A 21,530-nucleotide genomic window follows, 5' to 3' on the forward strand; every position below is an offset into this window, starting at 1 on the left:
CCCTCTAATGACCCTGAGACAGGTTCACAACAGCCCATTTTCCGTTCCACGCCCACTTTCGAGCACCAGAATCACCACCGCCACCCTCAAGTTGCTTCAACTCCTCATCCTTGCCCTCCGGAAGACCAACGACAACATCGGCCTTGCATGTTCGCAAGGATAAGATGTTGACGCCTGAAGAGGGACCCATGGGGCCGAGGGCCTCGATAAAAGGTGTGGTAGCGGGCCAAGCAGCCTGTCACAAGTCAGGGTTGGTTTCAAACAAGATGGAGGTTACTTACATCAGCGACGAGCTTGCGGTAGTTCAGGTCGCCCTTGAAGATGACAAGTTCGGCTTCCTTGAGCTCCTCGTGCAACTCAGGGTTCTCAGCCGGTAATCGCCAGAAGCTACCGCCGTAAGTCCAGTACCGGTTAGGTCGGAGCATAAGCTGTCCCTCAGCGTGGAACGTAGCCCACTCCTGGAATAGGAACTTAAGGTCCTTCTCGCCCTCCTCAGATAGGGGCTCAGGCTTCTTGCCCTGAAGTTCCTCATCCTCTGATGGTGTGTCATAAAGAGCGCGGGGGTTGGCAACAGCGTTCAACAAGCCGCTGAAGTCGCTGGGCACAACGTCGGAGACGAACCAGGGGATGGACTTGGGTCGTAGGACGACTTGTGTGGCGAGACCAGCTGAGAGAAGGTACCCAGCCAGAATCATATCGACATACAACTCAAAGCCAGCATTGTCGAGGACGATATCAACGCGGCGCTCCTTCTTGCCCTCAGCCTGCGCTTTCTTAAGGATATCAAACGCCTTAGGGAGATCGTTGACGAGGATGTTCTTCTCGGCCGCCTTACGAGCCTCAGAGCCCTGGAGTTTCTGGATATCCTCATAGGTCAAGTTTGTGAGTAGTGACAAGTCTGTAGCGTTTCCCCACAGGCAAATCTCGAACATCTCCTGGAACAGAGTCTTCTCGGCCTTGGGATCATGTGTTGAGTCCTTATCAGCACGGAGCTGCTCGACTAATTGTCTATAGTTGCTAGCGAGCTCGAGAACGGCGGGTCTTGATGATCGGAAGGTGTCCATCTTCTGTCGGGCGAAAAGATCGTAGGATCTCCAGTGTTCGGTCATGCGGAATATGGCCGCGATGCGTCTAAATATTGTGAGCGGCGCACGCAGATAGTCATTGTCGCATGGACTTACCTGTATAGGTAGCATTCGGAGAACAACCATGGTACATCGTACCAGTGAGCATCGGGGCCAAGAGCCTCGAGCTCCTTGTTATATGTCTCGATCTCTTCCGTGAATCCATCGTCGGGGAGGGGACTACACAGTCAGCCGTGGCGTTTTTCTGTGCGCGATATAAGTATATCGTACCTGAGCTTTCGGTCATGCTCGACCTCGTACTTCAGATTGGCGAGTTGCTCGATAATCTTCTTGCCCTCCGCTAGTTTCTCGGGGTCGCTGGTCTTGGTAACGGCGCGGTAGACATCGTCAATTCCCTGGGTCTAATTCAGAGTTAGAGAGTGCCTCGTGAGCGACACATCCAGACGTCTTACAAGAATGACAGGCCATCGCCTCTTGACGGATTCACTCGCGAACGAGGTAGGATCGCTCGTTTTGTATTGGGCTGTCGGCGGAGTCAGTCGCGTTCGAAGGGAGAGTCGAGAAGCACATACGGGTCTTGGTGTCGTGCTCCATTCTGCTATCTTTCTCACCACCGAGATATGAAGAGGAGGGAGGATAAGTCTTCTGCTGATCGATCTTGAAGATCTTTAGGGAGCAATTATTTAAAGGTCTAATCCGCCATCATGGAAGCGGAGGGGTACGCGGGGCTACTTTTTTTTGGTGGGGTTCAACAGGAACAGTCTCGAATCTGACGTCAGGAACAATTTTGAATGCCGAGCTGGTCGGAAAACACCATGAGAGGCTAGACCTGACTACTGAGGCTTGGAGTAGCTGTCTAATTGCCTGATTAGGAAATAAAATCATGAATAATTAGCTGAAGACATTGTGAGATGACTGATTGTTATCATTGTCCAAGTCAGTCACAAATGATAATTCATTCTGTCATGATAAGAACGATTGCCGACTTAGCCAGTTCGTCTATTCTCCACAGGCCCTTCGGTTCGTTATGAGTTACCTGAGACTCGACATACCTCGTATACTTTAGACTATCCATGAGTATGTTTCGAAACCGCATATCTCCCTTTCCTGTAATTTGCCTCTCTGACTCGCTCCCAGCTAGCCTGAGCAACGATTTCAGCCGGTTCGGTTGAAAGATTCGATTATTTGATCGGCTGATACTCTTGGTAAAGTGTCTCGAGCTTGAGATCTCTTCCTCACCTGGTAGCTTCGTCTTCACCTCTTCTCTAGCCTATGCCTCTGTTGATCATAACGATCGCCACCAGGGTCCCAAGAATGTATTCTTTCTGTATCTCTTCCGCACTTCAGCTTTAATGTCGGTCCGAATATCATCAGCTGCGTGTTTCTGTTTACCCAAGATCCGCACCACTCAACCGGCACGTTCATCCCGACTACCCTGCCCACATCTCAATTAAGAAGAAACATGCCAGGTAGTGGCAGTTCATCTGACCTGAGAAAAAACGCATTGAATCGTCTGTTTCAACAAGGTTGTTTGAGTTTACATCATGTTTGGTCCGCTTATGAAAGGGTCACCAAAGCGTTTCGCTAATCCTCAACCCAGTCAGGAAATACTAGCTACACCTCCGATTGGCCCGCAAGTTCAATCATCAACCTCACTTTGGTCAATTCATCGAACGACCCCAAATACGCGACGCAGAGGAAGGTAGTACTCGGCTTGATCCTCGGTGGATCACCAGCGCTGAAGCGGTAAAAAGAAGTGCATTTTTCCATCTGGGGAAAACGGGAGTTGGCGATGAGCCGCACCAATTAGTACGAGTTGGACGTCGTGTGATTTGTTGATCAATTCCGATCTGAGACTTTCCCCGGACTTTGTTTTTGTGGAGGCATCGACTTATACGACTTTAACCAGCAGTTGTCTTATTAGCCGGCAGCTCAAGCATCATGAAGTGCCGTACCGGAATTAGACGATCATGAACAAGGGTTAAGTGTATATAAGAATCGTGTTTCCAATTCCTCTCCAGTTGATATCTTGTACATACTCAACAGCTCTAGTATCTTTACAATGTTCTTCAATACCCAATCTCTCGGTGTCGTGGCCCTCGCCGGATTAGCCACGGCCGTCCCTTCACGAAACCATCTTCAAACTCGTGAAGTTGGCAAGCTTCCTGCTCTTGGCTGGAACGGCTGGGTGAATTCCTCTCGAGTATACCTGTCCATCTGTTCGTCACTAACAGTACCTCCAGAATCAAGGACAATGTAACGCAGCCAGTGAGAAAGTTGCCCTTGCTACAGCCAAGACCTTCATCAGTCTGGGTCTCAAGGACGCCGGATACCAATACGTCAACATTGATGACTGCTGGTCTACAAAGCAGCGAGATTCCAAGGGCAACCTCGTCCCTGACCCTGCAAAATGGCCAAGAGGTATCAAGCCAGTAGCCGATGAGATTCACGCAATGGGTCTCAAGTTCGGTCTTTACGGTGACGGTGGAGTCAAGACTTGCGCAGGTTATCCTGGAAGTCAAGGCCACGAGCAGCAAGACGCAAATCTTCTTGCTAGCTGGGGTGTCGACTACTGGAAGTACGACAACTGTTACACACCCTGCAACACAGGCAACGCTGCTGATATTCAGACATGTCCCAACAACCAAGCTCCCAGCTCTAAGCCTCGATATGAGAAGATGAGGGATCTCCTTCGGGCTACAGGAAGGGACATTCTCTATTCGCTTTGCAACTGGGGTTATGATGAGGTTTGGACTTGGGGTGCTCAGGTCGGACACATGTGGCGAATGAGCCAGGACAACTGGGGCAAATGGGCGGATGTTGTCCGTATTGCTAACCAGGCGGCACCTATCCTGAAGTACACTGTACCAGGCCACTACAACGATCTCGATATGATGGTGAGTCTTGACCTTACCTCGGCTGAGAGTGAGTATGGGGCTGACCAAAACATAGATCCTTGCCAACGGTGCTCTTACTCCTGCTGAGGAGCGCACTCACTTTGCCATCTGGTGTATCACCAAGTCTCCTATCATTCTTGGAACAGACATGACCAAGCTTAACAGCGATGAGGTCAAGTTGATCACGAACAAGGTATCTACAACCATTTCCCTGGCCCCTCCTAACACCTGCTAACTATGCTCCAGGGCCTTCTCGCCGTTAACCAAGACTCGCTGTCCAAGCCTGCTGTGCCTTTTACTCCTCCCAACACACCCACCAAGGGAAGCGGCGAGATCTACCCTTACTGGTCCGGCCCCATCTCAACCGGAACAGTTGTCGCCATCGTCGCTAGCAAGGGCAACTTGAACACTCAGCTGAACCTCAAGGACGTTCCAGGACTGAAGGATATGGAGTACTCGTGGACTGAGCTTCTGACTGGTGCCAAAGGAAAGGGCAAGACTGTCTCGGCCAACTTGCAGACACACGATGTTGCGGTCTTCCGCATTGACCACAACTAATCCAATGGGTTCGAGACTTTTTTGAAGAGTATATATTTTGAAACTGTATCTACGATTCTACGTACAAAGATTGTTGGAGGATGCTGCCACACAAGATCCATAAGTGGATGGACAGTTAGTACATAGCATGAAACTTGGTTCTCGAATCTCTCATAAACTTTGGCTTTTCTTTGATGACCCAAAGTTGAACAACACAAGCCTTGACCAACCTGGTGGCGATCTCTAGTAGTGACTGAACATCTGCTGGCAAATCTAGTTAACATTTGCTTTGTTGACCACGCTCCACAGGAAACCATACTCTCCACTTTGGAAACGTTATGTAAAGTGAACTTCCTCCGCAGCCGCTATGCACTACGCCGAGAAGCACAATAGCCATGATGTCATCTTCAGCAAGATATCATAGAATTATTCCTTTTGCATTTGAGACAAGATACAGTAGTATCTATGGGTGAGGTTTCTCCCAACAAGGGCGCACGCAGTGAAGCTACCCTGCACTGTGAACTTTTCTCCCCAGGGTTATTGCGATGATCCAATAATGATGTGTTGCTCTTAAGAGCATGGAAACAGAGTCTGACTATGGGCCAATTTCCAGAATGTCCTGTTCAAAGCAAACTCGACAATGTATTTCATAGACGCTTGTTTGGGACAATATACATCTTCACCCCAAATGACCAAGTCAACTCGCCTGAGGTGTATCACCTCCTCCCTGCTTGTCATCCTTCTCCTTCTTTTCTTGCTCTGACTCGGATCTCTTTGTCAAAATCTCGTCGATAACGCCGAGTTCTAAAGCCTCCTCAGGAGACAAGTATTTATCCCGTTCCATCAGATCATTAATCTCCTCAAGAGAATACTTTTCATGACCTTTTGCCTTATTGAGATGGTACTGCATGATTCTATTCGATTGTTCTCGTGTCTTCTGGATCTGGTTTGCGTAAATCATGATATCGGATGCTTGGCCTCGAGTGCCACCCAGCGGTTGATGGATCATAATCGAGCTGTGGGGAAGAGAGAATCGCTTGCCCGCTTCACCTCCTGCGAGGAGGATTGCAGCCATTGACGCAGCGCCGCCGACACACACTGTTGACACTGGTGACTTGATGTATGTCATGGTATCGTAGATCGCCATTCCTGTGCCCCTTGTGAGCCTCGATTGTAAATTGGTTATCGGGCGAACGTACCTGAGGTGACGGAACCACCAGGAGAGTTGATGTACATCGTGATCGGCTTATCTGGGGTATCGGACTCGAGCCAAAGCAGCTGTGACACGATCGAAGCAGACATGTAGTCGTTAACTTCACCATTCAGGACGACGATGCGTTCCTAGAACTATTAGTAACGATAACTCGATGGCTAGAGCTTGTCCTTCCTTACCTGTAGGAGCTTGGAAAAGATATCCCCTATAACCCATCAGCTTCTTGAACCATTTGCGATACCAATTCAAACGAACATGTTTTTCTTCCGGCAGCCTGGAATTGTTAGCTGCGCGCATGCAACAAACTGGACTCAGGCAGCTTACCGACGACTCCTCGATGTAGGGCATGGGAATGTTGCTCCTTGGTGACATTGGCGAGTTTCCGGGAGAACTGGAGAAGCCAAAAGCTCTCACATGTTGTTGCGACACGCCGCGCAGCACGCGCAACATTCTTGGCCGCAGAAACATGATCGCGAATGGATGTGAACGGTGATGTAAGTTTACGGACCGGGGCCGGGCGGAAGTGGTGGGGGGATGGAAGCTACGAAGCTGGGGCTCTTATCGATAAGAATCCGACTACGGGAGAAATTTAGCTGTTCATCGAACGCTTTGCGACAAGCATAGCATTACAAGTCAACAATGAGTTCGTTATAACACCACGAGCACCATGAAGAGATACACAAAGGCCTGCGCTGGCCATATTAGAACGTTTGGCTCACCGATTAATTGCCAAAAACGATGGCTTTCTTACGACAAATCCGAATTGAGCAAAAAGGCCCTTTTGAACCAGATCGAATCGGAACTTGATCGAATGGCGAGCGGCAAACGGGCGAGAATCCATCCTGAGGACAAGACTGTAGACACAGATGCTGGAAAATTACCGATATCTCCCGTGATGGACTACAAGTTCATGCAGGCGAGGCGACGTACGAAGAAAGCGATGCCCACGGCCATATCAGGACAATTTCGGAAGAAGCTATCAAATAACCCATACGCTGAAGCATTGATGGGTCCGACAAGATGGTGCAAGAACACGAACGCTTGCCTACCTAGATACTTCTTGCAGGACTTCGAATTGGTCGAGCACCCAGATCCTGAGGAGAAGAGCCAATGGTGGGCACCAGGCCCATTTTCTTTCTTAAGAGTCAAGCCGAAAAGAGAAGAGCGAGAGGTGGAGATGGAGTCCAATGACTTGAAATCAATATGGAAGGGCATTGAACGAGTGCGGAGGCAGATCGGACTCGTACAAATCGAAATCGAAAAAATGGCTACAAAATCCCAAACAACGTCGACCCAAGCAATACCAGGAGACGCAGGTGTCGAAGCTGAGGCAAGCACAGAAGTAGACGCTGAGGATGTGGAAACGGACGAGGGACTGATAGAACGACGAGCACGCATTGTCGCCTACACTCTCGCGCGCAAAAGTGTAATCGATATGATCGGAGGAGTCAATGGAAGGAAAGGTAGCAGGGGTTATCAAAAAAAGATGAATTCCCACCAAGGTATGGCACACCTTGAACATGATGTCGAACGAAAGATTTTCCGAGCAGACATGGGCGATGTACTTCTTGGGATGATGCGACGGGTGGCTGTTGATACACTCATCACACGCTCTTGCAGGGAAGGTTTATGGGCACCAAACAAATTCATAAGGTCTGTTGCCAGCTGGGAAGAGGCGAAGAACATCCCAGGAGGTGGAGCAATTCTTTATATTCCGAAGGAGGATATGAAGGACATGAACAGTTATGCGACTCTTGATATAGCAGATGCTTCTTATGGCGGTAAGATGGCAGTTCATGATCTGCGATACTTACTAGGAGAAGAAGAGCTTGAGAGGTTGAGAGAGAAGTCACAGGTATTCCGAGACCATGAGATTTTGGTATTGAAGAACTTCAGAAGTGGAAGCATGCGAGCTCTGCATTTGCTTCTTTGGAGACTGCAAGGATACTTGGCGTTGCCTCAAATTGGGCCCATTGAGGGGAAGCAATACTAAGGACTGTAAAATAGAAATGAGATACCATGAATGAACATCAAGATGAATTGTATTGTCTGCCGCATGAGATATGATGTTTGTCCGGCCGGCCTCCAATCACGGCCCGGCCCCGCAATTGCCGATGGCGCCAGGTGTCACCGCCGCCGATAGACTCCGAAGGTCAAAGATCCGATACGAGTTAGACTCGGTAGCACAACGCTGTGATTATTTGTTCGGTACCCGTGTATCGGAGCTGTTAGATATCCGTTTGTTCTTTGCATTTATTTTTGAAGAATACTTTTTTGATCCCATTTGAGCGAATTCTTGCTCAGCATTTGATCTTTTGCAGGATTTGATCTCAGCATACCTTCCTAGATAAGGATCACGCTTAGCGAAGTTCTTACTCTCACTCACCAAGCACAACTCAAGAACCAAGCACGACCAAACTTGCAACTCAGAGGATCAAATCAGCATTGGACATCGACCATGGACACAAACCCTGAAATAGTCCAGCCTGCGGACTGGCAGACCGGCGAAGCTGTCCCAGTCTTTCTCATCCACGATGGCGGCGGCACCACATTCTCATACCACTGCTTAGAACCTCTCCGTCGTCCAGTCTATGGCATCTACAACCCCAAATTTCATAGCGGCGAGCCTTTCGACGGCGGTCTCAGCGACATGGCCCGTCTCTACACTGGCTGGATCAAAGAAACTGTCGAAAAGCCTGACTTTCCCAGACGTCGCAACGCAGCTGGAAAGATCCGACTTCTTCTTGGCGGATGGAGCATGGGCGGCCACTTGAGTCTCGAAATCGCAAAGCAGCTTGAAAATTCCAACATCGACGTCATCGGAATTCTCATGGTCGACACAATCTACCCACACAGGTTCTCTAGTGAAAAGCGCAAGATGCCCAGCGAAGACTCCAAGGAGGGAAAGAACAAGAACCAGATTCTCGCGGATCTAGCTATGGCCGATGCTCGCCGTATGATTCAAGCTTGGACACCTCCGGTCTGGGAGGCAGGACGTCGGCCCCGGATTAGTCTCCTCCGGGCCAAGAAGGCCGTGCCCTCGGCGGACGGGACGGATCTTGTGGACTGGAGCCGTGAGGAGCGGAATCTGGGGTGGGATATGTACGACAAGGACTTTTTCGCTGATGTGGTGGATATTGAGGGACATCACTACGAGGTTTTCAAGTTTGAGTTTATTGAGGATATTTCGACGAAGATGAAGAAGGCACTAGATGATTTGGAGTGGGTTGCCTTGGACGGTTGAGCGTCCAGTCAGACGAGAAGGTCAAGATCTGACGTTGAAGATTTAGACGAAGACATGGTAAGTGGCTCGGCTGTTTATGCGGGTTGGCACTGATGGTTATTAGAACATGAATGAGACTCGATAGAATTAGAGAGTACAAAAGTCATAGAAATCATGAAGATACATCCAGAACATGAACACTCCAATGACACAGCAGGGATCTGTATGATCCGCCGGTGTCGCTCTGAGCTGTTGACAAGAACGACAGTACCATGTATTCTCTACTCAACATCGAGAACCTGAATTTAAGACAAAAACAACATCCAAATGTAATCACACAGACTCGCACGAAGAGGCCGGATCCTCGGCATCATGGATGATCTTACATTGCATCCGTAGCTTCGATCAGACGAGTTCAGTGGATAACTCTATTCAAAGTGGACTCCAACGCTTAAGCCTCCTCCGGACTTGAAGCACCTCCCCCGAAGAACCATCTCCATGAGGACACCCAGCCAATCAAAACACTCCAATTGTCATGCGGGGAGCTCTTCACACCCTGGGCTGGGGACGTCTCCCCTCGCCTCTCCAGTCACAGGGAAGATCACAGGGACTAAATTTTGGGAAACAAAACCACAGCCGACATCGCAAGCCAGAAAAAGTTCACAACCTCATCCCACCGCTTTTACTCAGGCGTCGGACTCTTCTTCTTACCCATTTTGAGTTTGTGGTTGAAGCTTCAATTGACGTTTTTTTTCTTTTCTCCTTCGCACGTGAAAAAGATTAGACGTCGTCATTATGCTTTCTAGGTCGTTGTTGAGGTCTAGAGCTGTGGGAGCTTTCCCCCTCTCTGCGAGAAGCAATGGGTGAGTTATTCCATCTCAAACAATCAATTGGAAGCTCAATTATCTTCTGAATACTGACTCGTTACAGCCGCTTCTTCTCCGCCTCTGCCCTCCGCGCCGATGACAAGATCAACAAGGTCTCCGCCAACATCACCCAGCCCAAGGCCCAGGGCGCATCCCAGGCTATGCTCTACGCCACTGGTCTCTCAGAGGATGACATGAACAAGGCTCAGGTTGGTATCTCGTCCGTTTGGTACGAGGGCAACCCTTGTAACATGCACCTCATGGACCTCTCCGCCATCGTCAAGGAGTCCGTCGCCAAGGCTGGTCTTATTCCCTACCGATTCAACACCATTGGTGTCTCTGATGGTATTTCCATGGGTACAACTGGTATGCGATACTCGCTCCAGAGCCGAGAGATTATCGCCGATAGTATTGAGACTGTCATGAATGGTCAGTGGTATGACGGAAACATCAGCTTGCCTGGCTGCGACAAGAACATGCCCGGTGTCGCCATTGCAATGGGCCGTGTCAACCGTCCCAGTATCATGGTCTACGGTGGTACCATTCGTCCCGGCTGCACCAAGCAGGGCGAGTCCATCGATATCGTTTCCGCTTTCCAGGCCTACGGCCAATACATCACCGGCGAGATCACCGAGGAGCAGCGATTCGACATTATCCGAAACGCCTGCCCTGGTGGTGGTGCCTGTGGTGGCATGTACACTGCCAACACCATGGCCACCGCCCTTGAGACTCTTGGTCTCACTCTTCCCGGTAGCAGCAGCAGCCCTGCTGAGGATCCTAGCAAGAAGTCTGAGTGCGAGAGCGTTGGACCTGCTATTCGCAACATTCTCAAGGAGGACATTCGACCTCGCGACATCATGACCCGCCAGGCCTTCGAGAACGCCATGATCGTCACAACCATCCTCGGTGGCAGCACCAACGCCGTCCTGCACCTTATCGCCATTGCCGACTCTGTCGGTATCAAGCTCGACATTGAGGACTTCCAGAAGGTTTCCGACCGCACTCCCTTCCTTGCCGACCTGAAGCCCTCTGGAAAGTGGGTCATGGCCGATATGCACAAGATTGGCGGTACTCCCGCTCTTCTCAAGTTCCTGCTCAAGGAGGGTATCATTGATGGTTCTGGTATCACCGTCACTGGTAAGACCATGAAGCAGAACGTTGAGAACATGCCCGGCTTCCCCGAAGACCAGACCATCATCCGACCCCTGAGCAACCCCATCAAGCCCACCGGTCACATCCAGATCCTCCGTGGTTCTCTCGCCCCTGGCGGCTGTGTCGGTAAGATCACTGGTAAGGAGGGTCTCCGATTCGAGGGCAAGGCTCGCGTCTACGACTCTGAGCCCGATTTCATTGCCAGCCTCGAGGCTGGTGAGATCAAGAAGGGGGAGAAGACCGTCGTCATCATCCGATATGACGGTCCCAAGGGTGGTCCCGGTATGCCTGAGATGTTGAAGCCTTCCTCTGCCATCATGGGCGCTGGTCTCGGAAAGGACGTTGCTCTTCTCACTGACGGTCGCTTCTCTGGCGGTTCTCACGGTTTCATCATTGGTCACATCGTCCCTGAGGCTATGGAGGGTGGTCCCATCGCTCTCGTTGAGGACGGTGATACCATCGTCATCGACGCCGAGACCCGTGCTATCGATCTTGTCGTCCCTGAGGAGGAGGTTGCCCGACGTCGCAAGGCCTGGAAGGCTCCCGCCCCTCGATACACCAAGGGTACACTGAGCAAGTACGCTCAGCTTGTGAGGAACGCCAGTGAGGGTTGTGTCACCGACAGTGGTCTCAAGAACTAAAAAAAAGGCTCACGAAAGCCAAAAGAATTGTCAAAGTAACGATGTAATTCCTGTTTAATGGGTGGGAAAAGGCGAATTTAGATTTTTCTGGGTCAGAACTTATATCCCAATGTGTTTTTTTTTCGTTCTTAATGCTTTCAAAGTGCCTCCTCGCTAATACGTGAAAATGCTCTGGGCTGACAAGTCTACCTAACAAGCTATAACTTAGAATGCGCATCTTGAAACAACCAGAAAAAGACCAACCCCAAGAACAAAACGCAAATCCACGAATGATTGTGGGTATTAGGCCGACAGAACAGAATGACCTCCAATAGCTCCTTGCAATGCGAACTCCAAACGCAACTTCACTTCAAAGGAAGCAATACTCTACTGATCATATCAGCCCTAGATCTTCCAGCTCTTCCATAAGTATTTATTTCTTTCCGTTCAAAGCGTCCACGAAAGCTGCCTTATCCTTCATGGTAAGGCCAACCCGCTTGACACGGCTTAGTCTGGCGAGTGCCTCGCCTACTCGATCAAGAACACGCTGCTCGTCTGGGGAGACACTGGAACTAGCATCACTGCGGTTGCGTAGCTCGGATGAGGAAGGTGTTACACCGTTCGTCTTGGCGGCAGAGGTGTTGATCTGGCCTTCAGCAATGCGCACACGAATACACGTCGTTGGTCGAGAGAGGAGATCCCACAAGAAGCGGAACCACTTTCCAGGCACTGGTGTCGTGATGTCGGAGGGCGTGTATCGAATGCTAACAGGGAAGATATGGACGTCGGCAGGAGTCTGAAGGATACTCGGGCTGAAAGGCAGAATAGCCTTGCCATTGGTGGTACCACATTCGGGGAAAACAGCAATGATCTGTCCAGGGTTGCTGTCTAGAAGATCCTTGATCTCGACTAATTTCGCATTTTTAGGGGGGCCAGTCTTCACAGGCGAGAGAGCTGCCAGCACAGCACCCAGCAAGCTCACACGCTGGACCTTGCGAGTATCGGGGTACGAAATGGTGAAGATTGGGTCGAAGATAGCAGCGAGGTAGATAGCATCGATAGGGCTCGAGAAGTTGGCAGCGATAACTGAGCCAGGGTGCGGGAAACGCTCGCGGGGTTGGTCGGCAAGGGTGCCACGTTTGACACCGTCGAGCTGAAGGTCAACCCACCATATTCCCGGTATGGCCATCAATCCCCATAGTGCAACCTTTCGAAAGATAACTGGCAGCGGGAGGAAGTGGAAGAAGAGGAAGTAGCCGAGGAAGTAAGCGATGAAGAATGGGAGGCGGAAGAGGAAAAGAGCGGCGTGTGTGAATGTCGCAAGCGCTGATACGGGCGTCGAAACGGGAAGAAACGGCGCAATGCCCGTTGCTAAGAATGATTAGCATGTGAATATTATTAATCCGTGGGAGACTCTACCTCTGTCGCGAAATTGGCTGTATTTTTCCATATTGTTGGTGATCGTGTGTAAGACAAGGACAAAGAGGACAAGCGGAGGGGTAAAGCTATCGAGACATGGAAGAGCTTGGGAGCTATCTCTTTATGTTATGTTGCCAGCGACGTATGATGAAGGCGATCCGGAATATCGTAGCGAGGACTAATGAGACGGCGTTGCGAGGTCAGGTTCTGCGACAGCGCATCTATTGAACGTCATGTCATAGATCGAGGGTGACATGTGAATGTGAATGTTAATATGTGGCCCCCACGTTAGGTTGGCTTGTTCTCGCGAAACGTTGTGCGCTGAGTCAGCGAGACGGCGACGTTTTATGGTTAGATCTTAGGTATTGTTACACGGCTCGATATGTCTCTGGCAAGAGAATTCAATGATTAACTGATCTGTTTTAACCGTCTTGTAACTTCTACCTCAATGGACTGCCATGTCATTTCTCACAAATAAAAGGGTGGGTGACTAGGATCAATTACTGGTAACAGAAGAAGCTTGAGTTTATGGTGGAGTGATGACTTGGCATCCTTCAAAGCTCCGACGAGTTCGGAGCCCGATATTTTCGGCTCCGTCATATCTTCCATGGTCTGAAAGCGATATGCTAACTGTATAGAATCAAGGACAAAATCTCCTTGTCAATTGCAATCGTGATTGACCTATTTGTACGGGTCTTCTTGGAAGTAGCTTCATTGGGAGCCCAGTTCTCTACTTATACATCTCTTCTGAGCTTTGTCCCAAGACCAAGAGCTTAGAGGGTTGGCCTCTTGGATTGAACTTTCTCAATATGAATATCCTACGAGCTCAAGATACATCTGAATTGCCAGTGCATGCATGCGCCCAGTCATTTCTGACGAGAAACTTATCGGCACTTCAACACAATTAAATTCAAGCCCTGGCGTGAAGCGTTGGAGACGTTTTGGCATTGTTTGCAGCATGATGTATGTGCCAGAATGCTACAGCCACTACGATAAGAGGAAGAAGTCGCTGCACAATAGTATTGCCAATTGATCAATAATATTCTTTAGCAGGGTCGCATTCTGTCAAGCGCATTATCTTACCTCTCATGTTGCAACACGGCTCATTGGCTGGTGGGGTATCTCCAGATGCGACTCGGACCCATTGCCCCGGCAACGTGTTTACATAAACAAGTCAACGCTTCGAATCGCCAATCTCCAACCGAGCTATCCCGCATCAGGCTCTTCACGAAACCAACCATAATATCACGTAGCTCCCCATGAGCTAGAGACAAAGCGTGTACTGATACCATTTTGCTTTCTACGCTACTCTTTTTTTATCCTTCGCATATCCGCAACGCCTCCTGCTACCGCCGTTTATACGGGTGCTTCACTGCTCCTTGTTTTCCATATCCTGGTCCCTGTGTTTGGGCGCATTGTTTTCACCATGGAGGAGAATCCGGTACGTTGTTTACCTAGTGCCCTCATGTTTCAGAAGCTGATGATTCTTGGGTGTAGACATTTAGGAGCTCCAAGATTAGTCGACTGCCGGCACCGTCGATGTCGATGTCAATAGGGGCTGCGGGGGGTGGACTCACGGAATGGAGCGAATCGCAACATAATGCCCGCATTGCGTCGACAGCAAGTTCGTTGTCGGCTCTGAAGAATTTGAAGCGAGAGATTCCTCAACCAGGTATGCACAACGAGCACTCATGGTGGTTCTCTCTGACATAAAGCAGCATCGCAATCCGACCCGAAGCGTAAACCTCTTTCTGATCGCGCCCTCGAATATCCTTCAAAGCCGACATCGCATGTTCCCGCCGCGGCCGGTGTTAGGTCAAATATGAGGCCCCAGAGTTTGGCCGGAATGTCCTCCGGGGTGAGTCAAGATCCTCTGCACCCTCGTTATTAGAGGGCTTGTTTCTGCTGGACATTACAATCGCATGACAGCTGCTAATTCTCCCTAGCTCAAGCAACCCTCGGCCACCCAGTCACGATACGGCGCATCTTCCAATGTCTTCAGCAGAAACCAGGCAGCTCGAAACGGTGCTCCGACAGCCACATCACGAATCAATGGAGTTAACGGAGTCAACGGCGTGAACGGACGTCCTGGCCATGCTCGATCGAAGAGTCAAGCGCCTCGGCCGCGAACGGCCCATGCTCTCCGCGAAGAAGACCGATACGAAGCTCCAACCAACAATGGTACGACGACACTTTCGCAAGATACATCTCAACCTATCACCACACTTCCCTACAAAAAGATCAGAACCTCACAGTCATTTGCAACATTGCCAACAATCAGAGATAGTTCTCTGACTTCAAAATTCCTTGAAATGAGTCTTGAAGACGAAATCCCTGCTGGAAGTCAAGCGATTTCCCGACCCTTAATACGACAGTCTTCACAATCTTCAACCACCTCACATATTTCTAATATTCCATGCAAGCGCCGTGGTAGAGATGACCCGAATACCATGTCAGCTTCAACCTCTCGACAGACTTCGTCAGAGCGGCCTTAGGCAGTCCCTCTGAAGCCACCGAGCAACGAGAGAGTCAAAAGGAAGCTCAATGAATTTGAAGAGTCCTTGTCTTTATCGCCAGTCAAAAAATTCACATCGCCTGTCAAGAACACCTCTCCTAGCAAGTCGTTTTTGAACAAAGATTCTAATCTAACATCATATGTAGCCTGGGACGTCGATGGCCGAGTAGTTGATATGGAGTCTCAATTCAAAGAGCTCAAGGAGATGGTAAATACCACCCTGAGCGAGCGAAAGGGACAAGACGATGCTCTTGAACTTGCCAAGAAGCGAGGTAGGTAGTATCGTGGGTTGGGATGTCCAGCTACTAATCAGGACTACAGTGCAAGAGTTGGAGGGTGACAGAGAGAAACTCGACCTGAGGAACGACGCACTCAAGTCCGATCTTGACGCAGCAAGAGAAGAGGGACGTCAAATCCGACATGAGATGGAAAAACAGAAGTGGGAATACCAACGACAAGTGGATGACCTGGAACGAAAGCACCGAGAAAAGATCGACGATATGTCGAGACAGCACAGAACAGCAGTCGACGAGCTTCGAAGGGAACTGGACCGACTGAAAGAGCAAGAGACGAAAGACCATGAGCAAAAGATCGAAAGTCTGACAAGAATGTACCATCAAGAGCTGGCCGAAGAGCGACAGAAGAAGGACCGCGAAATCCAGGAACTACGACTTCGAATGGGCAATGAGCATCAAGACATGGGAGTAGCTATCCAGAGGAAGGACCGGGAACTTCAAGAAGTCAACTCTCAAGTGGAAGGCCTTCGAGGAGACTTGGAGCGGGAGCGTACATTGAAGAACAGCCTGCAGACCAATATCGCCGAACTATCAGCAGCCAACACAACTCTCGAGGCCAAGATCAACTCACTAAAATCGCACGTCGAATTTCTGGAATCTGACAGCAAGGCACAATCCGACTCCTTTTCCAGCATGGAAGCGCGTCTCCAAGAAGCTCTGCGCATTGCAGAAGAGGCCCAACACAAACTCATCAAGGAGGAGACGGAACGCCGAGTACTTTTCAACAAGTACCAGGAGCTCAAGGGCAACATCCGAGTTATGTGTCGTGTGCGACCTGCACTTGGAAATGGTGAGGGCGAGGAGGCCAAGATGTTGTTCCCCGATGACAAGACATCTGCTGAAATTGTTCTGGCCGGCCCTGAGGAGAAGAGTAGTTTGGGACAGATCACACGAAAGAACTACCCCTTCGAGTTTGATCGGGTTTTCGTTCCTGGCACTCAGAACCAGGAGATCTTTGGTGAGATTTCTCAGCTTGTCCAGAGTGCCCTTGACGGATACAATGTTTGTATCTTCTGTTATGGTCAAACTGGATCAGGAAAGACACACACTATGTCCTCAAACGACGGTATGATACCTCGTGCCACCCACATGATCTACGACACCATTACCAAGCTCAAGGAGAAGTCTTGGGAGTACACAATGGAGGGTTCATTTGTTGAAGTGTACAACGAGGAGCTCAACGACCTGTTGACGCCAAATGAGCGATCGGCGAAGAGGCTCGAGATTCGGCATGACGAAGCTCGCAAGCAGACAACCATCACAAACTGCACATCAGTCCGTCTCGACAGCCCATCAAGTGTGGAGACGATGCTTGAAGAGGCGCAGAACAATCGATCAGTGGCTGCCACCAAGGCCAACGAGCGATCATCTCGTTCTCACAGTATCTTCATCCTGAAGCTCATCGGAGAGAACCCAGCTACAGGGGAGCGCTGCGAAGGTACGCTCAACCTGGTCGATTTGGCTGGTTCCGAGCGTCTCAAGCATTCACAGGCCGAGGGCGACCGTATGAAGGAGACACAAAACATCAACAAGAGTCTCAGCTGTCTTGGCGATGTCATTGAGGCCCTTGGTCGAGGTTCAGGGCACATTCCATACCGCAACTCCAAGTTGACACACTTGCTGCAGTACAGTTTGGGCGGCAACAGCAAGACCCTGATGTTTGTCATGGTGTCGCCTCTTGAGCAGCACTTGAAGGAAACATTGACGAGTCTTCGATTTGCAACAAAGGTATGTCTAATCTTCCCAGGTTTCGTAAACGCAACGTTGACAGGACTAGGTGCACAACACTCATATTGGTACAGCCAAGGCCACCAAGAAGGTTCGCGATTCTACATAGGCAGGGCCGTTGTATAAACTGTCGATCACGAACGAACAAGGAGGCCGGACGTCAATAATGGAGTTGTGTTTATTCTGTTGCTTTTGAGTTGGGTCATCAGGATAGCGTCTGGAACAGAGCATCCAGAGCAGGGAGTTGGGGTGCATATATGATTGAGTGCTGTCGCCTTACTTAGTTGCATGGCCAGCTTATGATGAGTTTGTTAGGCGAGCAAGGCCATTGATTGATTTCTGGACATGGGATTGGCAGTGGAAGCTGGTTGAGCTAGCTGTGTCGATACGTGGAGATTGTATATATCAATACAGATATGGTTACGACATGGATCTATGATGATTACTAACAAGAAGTATGTTTCGTGTTGGTGATGATTTCTTGGTGTTGTTTCAGGGCGTTTGTTTGGTGCAGCCAACCGTTAACCGCCGATGGATTGGCCAATCAGGCACTACGAATCCCATGCCGTCAACCACGGATTGAGTTGAGAGTTGTTCTCTTTCATCTTGCACTTTCACGTTCATTCATAATCTCATTCATTCCTTTGTTCGCCACAGCATATAATTTATAGAGCTAACCAACAGTTTGTCATTCTAAATCGCACCTGAGACGCATACATTGAGTTGGTGGTTATGAAATTCACGGGCTAGTGCCTTTCATTGTGACATTCGGCTTCGCGGAACGAGTTGAGAGAGTAGCCCTCCACGGGTGGGCATATGAGCCTAAGAGAATCTGGGGAAGCTGTTCGAACAATTGAAAGCTCCAATTGTGCGCTTCTGCGCTCATCTGCTTTACATTCACTCACGCGGCATCTCGCTCATGGCAATTCCTCACCCTCACAAATCAGCATCATATCTTCTTCGGCACCGAAAATCGATATGTCCAAAGCACCAACGGGTCTTCAAGACTCAATCTGGGCCATAAACGGACGCTCCCGCCTCGTAAACTCGGCTCCTTCAACGCGCTCATCTTCACAGCCTGTACGCGCATCCTCTCAACCTTCACGCCCCCCACCCTCCTCAGCCCCTCCAAGAAACCCGGTTTCGATAACAACATCGACTACGCGCTTGAACCCAACCCAGGCTTTTCACCGCTTCGAACAAGCCTGTCAGCGTTTACGGTGGAAGTACATCGATCTACAGACTTCGTACCACCGCGCGTTAAATCCAGAGGAATTTGGGTTCTTGGTCACAGACGCGGAGCGGAATTTTAAAGTTGACTTTCATGAGTTTTACGCATGGATCGAACAAGCGCTTGTTCTTCTCCTCATGGTTTTCGGTATATCTGTCTCGCGCGGAAACTCATACAAAACGGGAAATCACACATATCACGAAAATGTGCTCACGGAGCTGGAAATGCCAGATTGTCCCGTCCACGAGGCGCTAGGGAGAGGCGAAGTGAACCAAGCCCTTCGTAAGGCGAAAGAGCTTCGGAATCGTTGGAAGGACGTTGCTGAGGGCAAGGAAACGCCGCCGCTGAAGATGTATGATCTGACGTGGCTTGTTGGACAGATCTTGGGAGGGTTGGAGATTGGGTATGGTATTGCGTCAGGGAGGATGCAGGAGGCGATACAGAGACAGTGGGATGATGGAGATGAACATATGAGCATGGGAGAGGTTCAGGGGGATGATGAGTGGGAGTGGATGGTTGAACCGATGGATTGGGAGGTTGCGTAGCGATACTATAAGTCTTTGGATGATGAATTGGATGCTGGAGTGAATATGCATGGCGTAAGATAGATATTCATCATCTGTGGACATATCGAGTACTTTTAATGGATCATAGAGGAGTCTATCACTCATTACACAGCACGTCGAGGGTTTCATGCAGGGACGAACTTCTTTCACGGCAAGGAACACTTGTAAAACCACCCCGTTGTATTTTCTATCAATTATCTACCCCCATCAAATGCCAATACCAAGGTAAGTCTCCCAAACAAATAAATGCCCAATCAAATAAGTAGAAAGACATCAAGTCATTCAAAAGAAAGAAAGAAAAAGAAAGCATAAAATGCTATTACATCTCCTCACCACTAGAAACCCCATCGCTTACGAACATAACCTGGCTCACGGTACGAAGGAGGCTCGTAAGCAGGTGGCTCATACTTGGGTTCCTTGACACCAGTAGTGGTAGAAGACTCCTCGGTGGCCTTGCTTGTAGTAAGGAGAGTGGTGAAGCCAGTTGCCGCATCAGCGGTCGAGGCAAAAGAAGCGGAGGGCCACCCGTCGTTGGAGCTGGGTCCGAAGTCGTAGCCTTGAGGACCGGTTGACTCTGCAGAAGGCAGTGGTGTTTCGATGGGTTGTGAGGGAGTGGCGATCTCAGAGTCTGTTTGAGCAGTGGTGGACTCGATGGGGATGAACTCAGTAGGAAGAGTAGTCTGGGCTCCAACAGCTGTCTTGGTAGTACTCGCAAGATATTCGGAAGTGGACACTCCAGCTTGACCCTCTGATGTCTCGGCACTAGGAGCTGTAGTCTGCTCGATCACTTCGGATGTGGCAGAGGTATACTCAGATGCGAGGGAAGAAGCCGACGTGAAGGATCCAGCCAAAGCAGAAGAGTCAACGCTTTGATCGGCGGTGCTGTGAATGATGGTGGTGTTGTCGTAGATGTGAGTGTGCTTGGTCGACGTGCATGGTGCAGTGGTGGAAATCTCAGCTTCATTTGTGAGAGTAGACACTCCAGCAGCTGTGGACCCAGCAGTAGGAACGGATACGCCTGAGCTCACATCCTTAGTTGAAGCAGGGCTTTGTCCTGTCTCAGTACTAGCACCGCCAGCTGAGGTGGATGTGTCGATGGCCTCAGTGACCTCCTCAGATGTGGATACCCCCGCAGAGGCATTGTAAACAGTCGAGATGCTCTCCGTAAGTGTGACCTGACTGGTGATAACTGACTTGAGTGTAGTCGTTGAGACTCCTTCAGGGATAGTAGAAGCGCCAGTGTCTTCGGAGAGGGTAGAGCTGCCTTGCTGAGAGACGTAAGTCTCGGTGCTCAAGCCCTCAGTTGAGATCGACACTGTATCGGAGGGAGCAGACTCAGAAACCTGTTCAGTTGTGACCTCAGAGATTGTTGTAGACTCTTCGCCCTGCGGGAACTGAGTAGTGCCAGGTGCAAGAGCAGAAGAGTCAACACTCGGGGCAAAGGTAGGTATGGTCTCCAGGTTGCTGACGATCTCGGAAGTCGCCTCCAAAGTGGCAGTGCTGGTTGAGTATCCGTACACGGTAGACTCCAGCTCAGATGAAGTCCCTCCGGCGAGAGCACTTGACCCAATGGACACATCCGGCTGGGAGACGACACTGGAAGTCTCAGGGATAGAGGTGTAGGAAGCAGAAGTGTTGGCGAAGATGCTGGTAGAAGGGATAGAAACAGTAGGAAGGGAGATGACGTTGGTGAGAGTCTCGGACTCAGACAGGATAACCGAAGAACCAGTCGGAAGCTCAATGCCGGAAGAAGTGCCAAGGTACTGGGTAGAAGTACACTGAGAGACGGTAGTGTAGCAGGAGGGAGCACACTCAGCCACTGTAGCCTCAGCACGAGGATAGAATCTCAAGCCAGCGGAGGGACAGCTGGTGACGGTGTCAGTGACAGTAGATGTCTCTGTCACAGTCACAGTCTCCTGTGCATACACAGCCAGTGCCCTGTACTAGTCAGTATCCATCCCAGCCGAGAGACAACAAGAAACACTTACCAGAGCACCACGAGGGTGAGGCGAGCGAGGAAAGACATGTTCGGAAAGGCGAAGATTCCAGAAGCGACTGTATTGAGAATACGGCAAATGAGTTTAACAGAAAAGAACGAATGACAAGAAGCGACAGATAATTTCCAGTGGTCTCACTCTGAGGATTTTCTATCTCCTCAAAGTCTTGCTTCATCTCGACTCTT

At 50.0% G+C, this 21,530-nt stretch overlaps 10 protein-coding genes; 6 read left to right on the forward strand and 4 right to left on the reverse strand.

Annotated features, from left to right (window-relative positions):
* Positions 1-4: 4 nt before the first annotated feature.
* Positions 5-1,679, reverse strand: FFUJ_13797 (related to HRT2-high level expression reduced Ty3 transposition; the record flags this gene model as incomplete). XM_023581602.1 has 6 exons in its annotated part: positions 5-235; positions 282-1,131; positions 1,182-1,304; positions 1,356-1,486; positions 1,538-1,608; positions 1,658-1,679. The coding sequence occupies 6 exons, from the start codon at positions 1,677-1,679 to the stop codon at positions 5-7; spliced, it is 1,428 nt and encodes a 475-aa protein (XP_023434277.1).
* Positions 1,680-3,147: 1,468 nt separating this feature from the next.
* Positions 3,148-4,540, forward strand: FFUJ_13796 (related to alpha-galactosidase precursor; the record flags this gene model as incomplete). XM_023581603.1 has 4 exons in its annotated part: positions 3,148-3,273; positions 3,329-3,982; positions 4,038-4,175; positions 4,229-4,540. 4 exons carry the CDS (start codon positions 3,148-3,150, stop codon positions 4,538-4,540), a joined length of 1,230 nt encoding a protein of 409 aa, XP_023434278.1.
* Positions 4,541-5,216: 676 nt separating this feature from the next.
* Positions 5,217-6,200, reverse strand: FFUJ_13795 (related to endopeptidase Clp; the record flags this gene model as incomplete). XM_023581604.1 has 5 exons in its annotated part: positions 5,217-5,668; positions 5,719-5,860; positions 5,912-5,937; positions 5,988-6,006; positions 6,057-6,200. The coding sequence occupies 5 exons, from the start codon at positions 6,198-6,200 to the stop codon at positions 5,217-5,219; spliced, it is 783 nt and encodes a 260-aa protein (XP_023435146.1).
* Positions 6,201-6,399: 199 nt separating this feature from the next.
* On the forward strand, positions 6,400-7,725 carry FFUJ_13794 (uncharacterized protein; the record flags this gene model as incomplete). The annotated part of the gene is made up of 1 exon (XM_023581605.1): positions 6,400-7,725. One exon carries the CDS (start codon positions 6,400-6,402, stop codon positions 7,723-7,725), a length of 1,326 nt encoding a protein of 441 aa, XP_023434279.1.
* A 465-nt stretch (positions 7,726-8,190) lies between these two features.
* FFUJ_13793 (related to polyketide synthase) lies at positions 8,191-9,100 on the forward strand (the record flags this gene model as incomplete). XM_023581607.1 has 3 exons in its annotated part: positions 8,191-8,971; positions 9,023-9,033; positions 9,080-9,100. The coding sequence occupies 3 exons, from the start codon at positions 8,191-8,193 to the stop codon at positions 9,098-9,100; spliced, it is 813 nt and encodes a 270-aa protein (XP_023435147.1).
* Positions 9,101-9,750: 650 nt separating this feature from the next.
* Positions 9,751-11,614, forward strand: FFUJ_13792 (probable dihydroxy-acid dehydratase; the record flags this gene model as incomplete). XM_023581608.1 has 2 exons in its annotated part: positions 9,751-9,818; positions 9,886-11,614. 2 exons carry the CDS (start codon positions 9,751-9,753, stop codon positions 11,612-11,614), a joined length of 1,797 nt encoding a protein of 598 aa, XP_023434280.1.
* Positions 11,615-12,026: 412 nt separating this feature from the next.
* On the reverse strand, positions 12,027-13,043 carry FFUJ_13791 (related to vacuolar protein sorting protein Vps66; the record flags this gene model as incomplete). XM_023581609.1 has 2 exons in its annotated part: positions 12,027-12,964; positions 13,013-13,043. The coding sequence occupies 2 exons, from the start codon at positions 13,041-13,043 to the stop codon at positions 12,027-12,029; spliced, it is 969 nt and encodes a 322-aa protein (XP_023434281.1).
* A 1,514-nt stretch (positions 13,044-14,557) lies between these two features.
* FFUJ_13790 (probable kinesin-related protein KLPA) lies at positions 14,558-17,660 on the forward strand (the record flags this gene model as incomplete). XM_023581610.1 has 6 exons in its annotated part: positions 14,558-14,684; positions 14,731-14,870; positions 14,959-15,355; positions 15,674-15,799; positions 15,849-17,551; positions 17,601-17,660. 6 exons carry the CDS (start codon positions 14,558-14,560, stop codon positions 17,658-17,660), a joined length of 2,553 nt encoding a protein of 850 aa, XP_023434282.1.
* Positions 17,661-18,529: 869 nt separating this feature from the next.
* FFUJ_13789 (uncharacterized protein) lies at positions 18,530-19,327 on the forward strand (the record flags this gene model as incomplete). Its single annotated transcript, XM_023581611.1, has 1 exon — positions 18,530-19,327. One exon carries the CDS (start codon positions 18,530-18,532, stop codon positions 19,325-19,327), a length of 798 nt encoding a protein of 265 aa, XP_023434283.1.
* Positions 19,328-19,683: 356 nt separating this feature from the next.
* Positions 19,684-21,374, reverse strand: FFUJ_13788 (uncharacterized protein; the record flags this gene model as incomplete). XM_023581612.1 has 2 exons in its annotated part: positions 19,684-21,286; positions 21,337-21,374. The coding sequence occupies 2 exons, from the start codon at positions 21,372-21,374 to the stop codon at positions 19,684-19,686; spliced, it is 1,641 nt and encodes a 546-aa protein (XP_023434284.1).
* Positions 21,375-21,530: the final 156 nt, after the last annotated feature.

This window comes from Fusarium fujikuroi, chromosome FFUJ_chr08, assembly GCF_900079805.1.
Source record: "Fusarium fujikuroi IMI 58289 draft genome, chromosome FFUJ_chr08".
Taxonomy (NCBI): Eukaryota; Fungi; Ascomycota; class Sordariomycetes; order Hypocreales; family Nectriaceae; genus Fusarium; species Fusarium fujikuroi.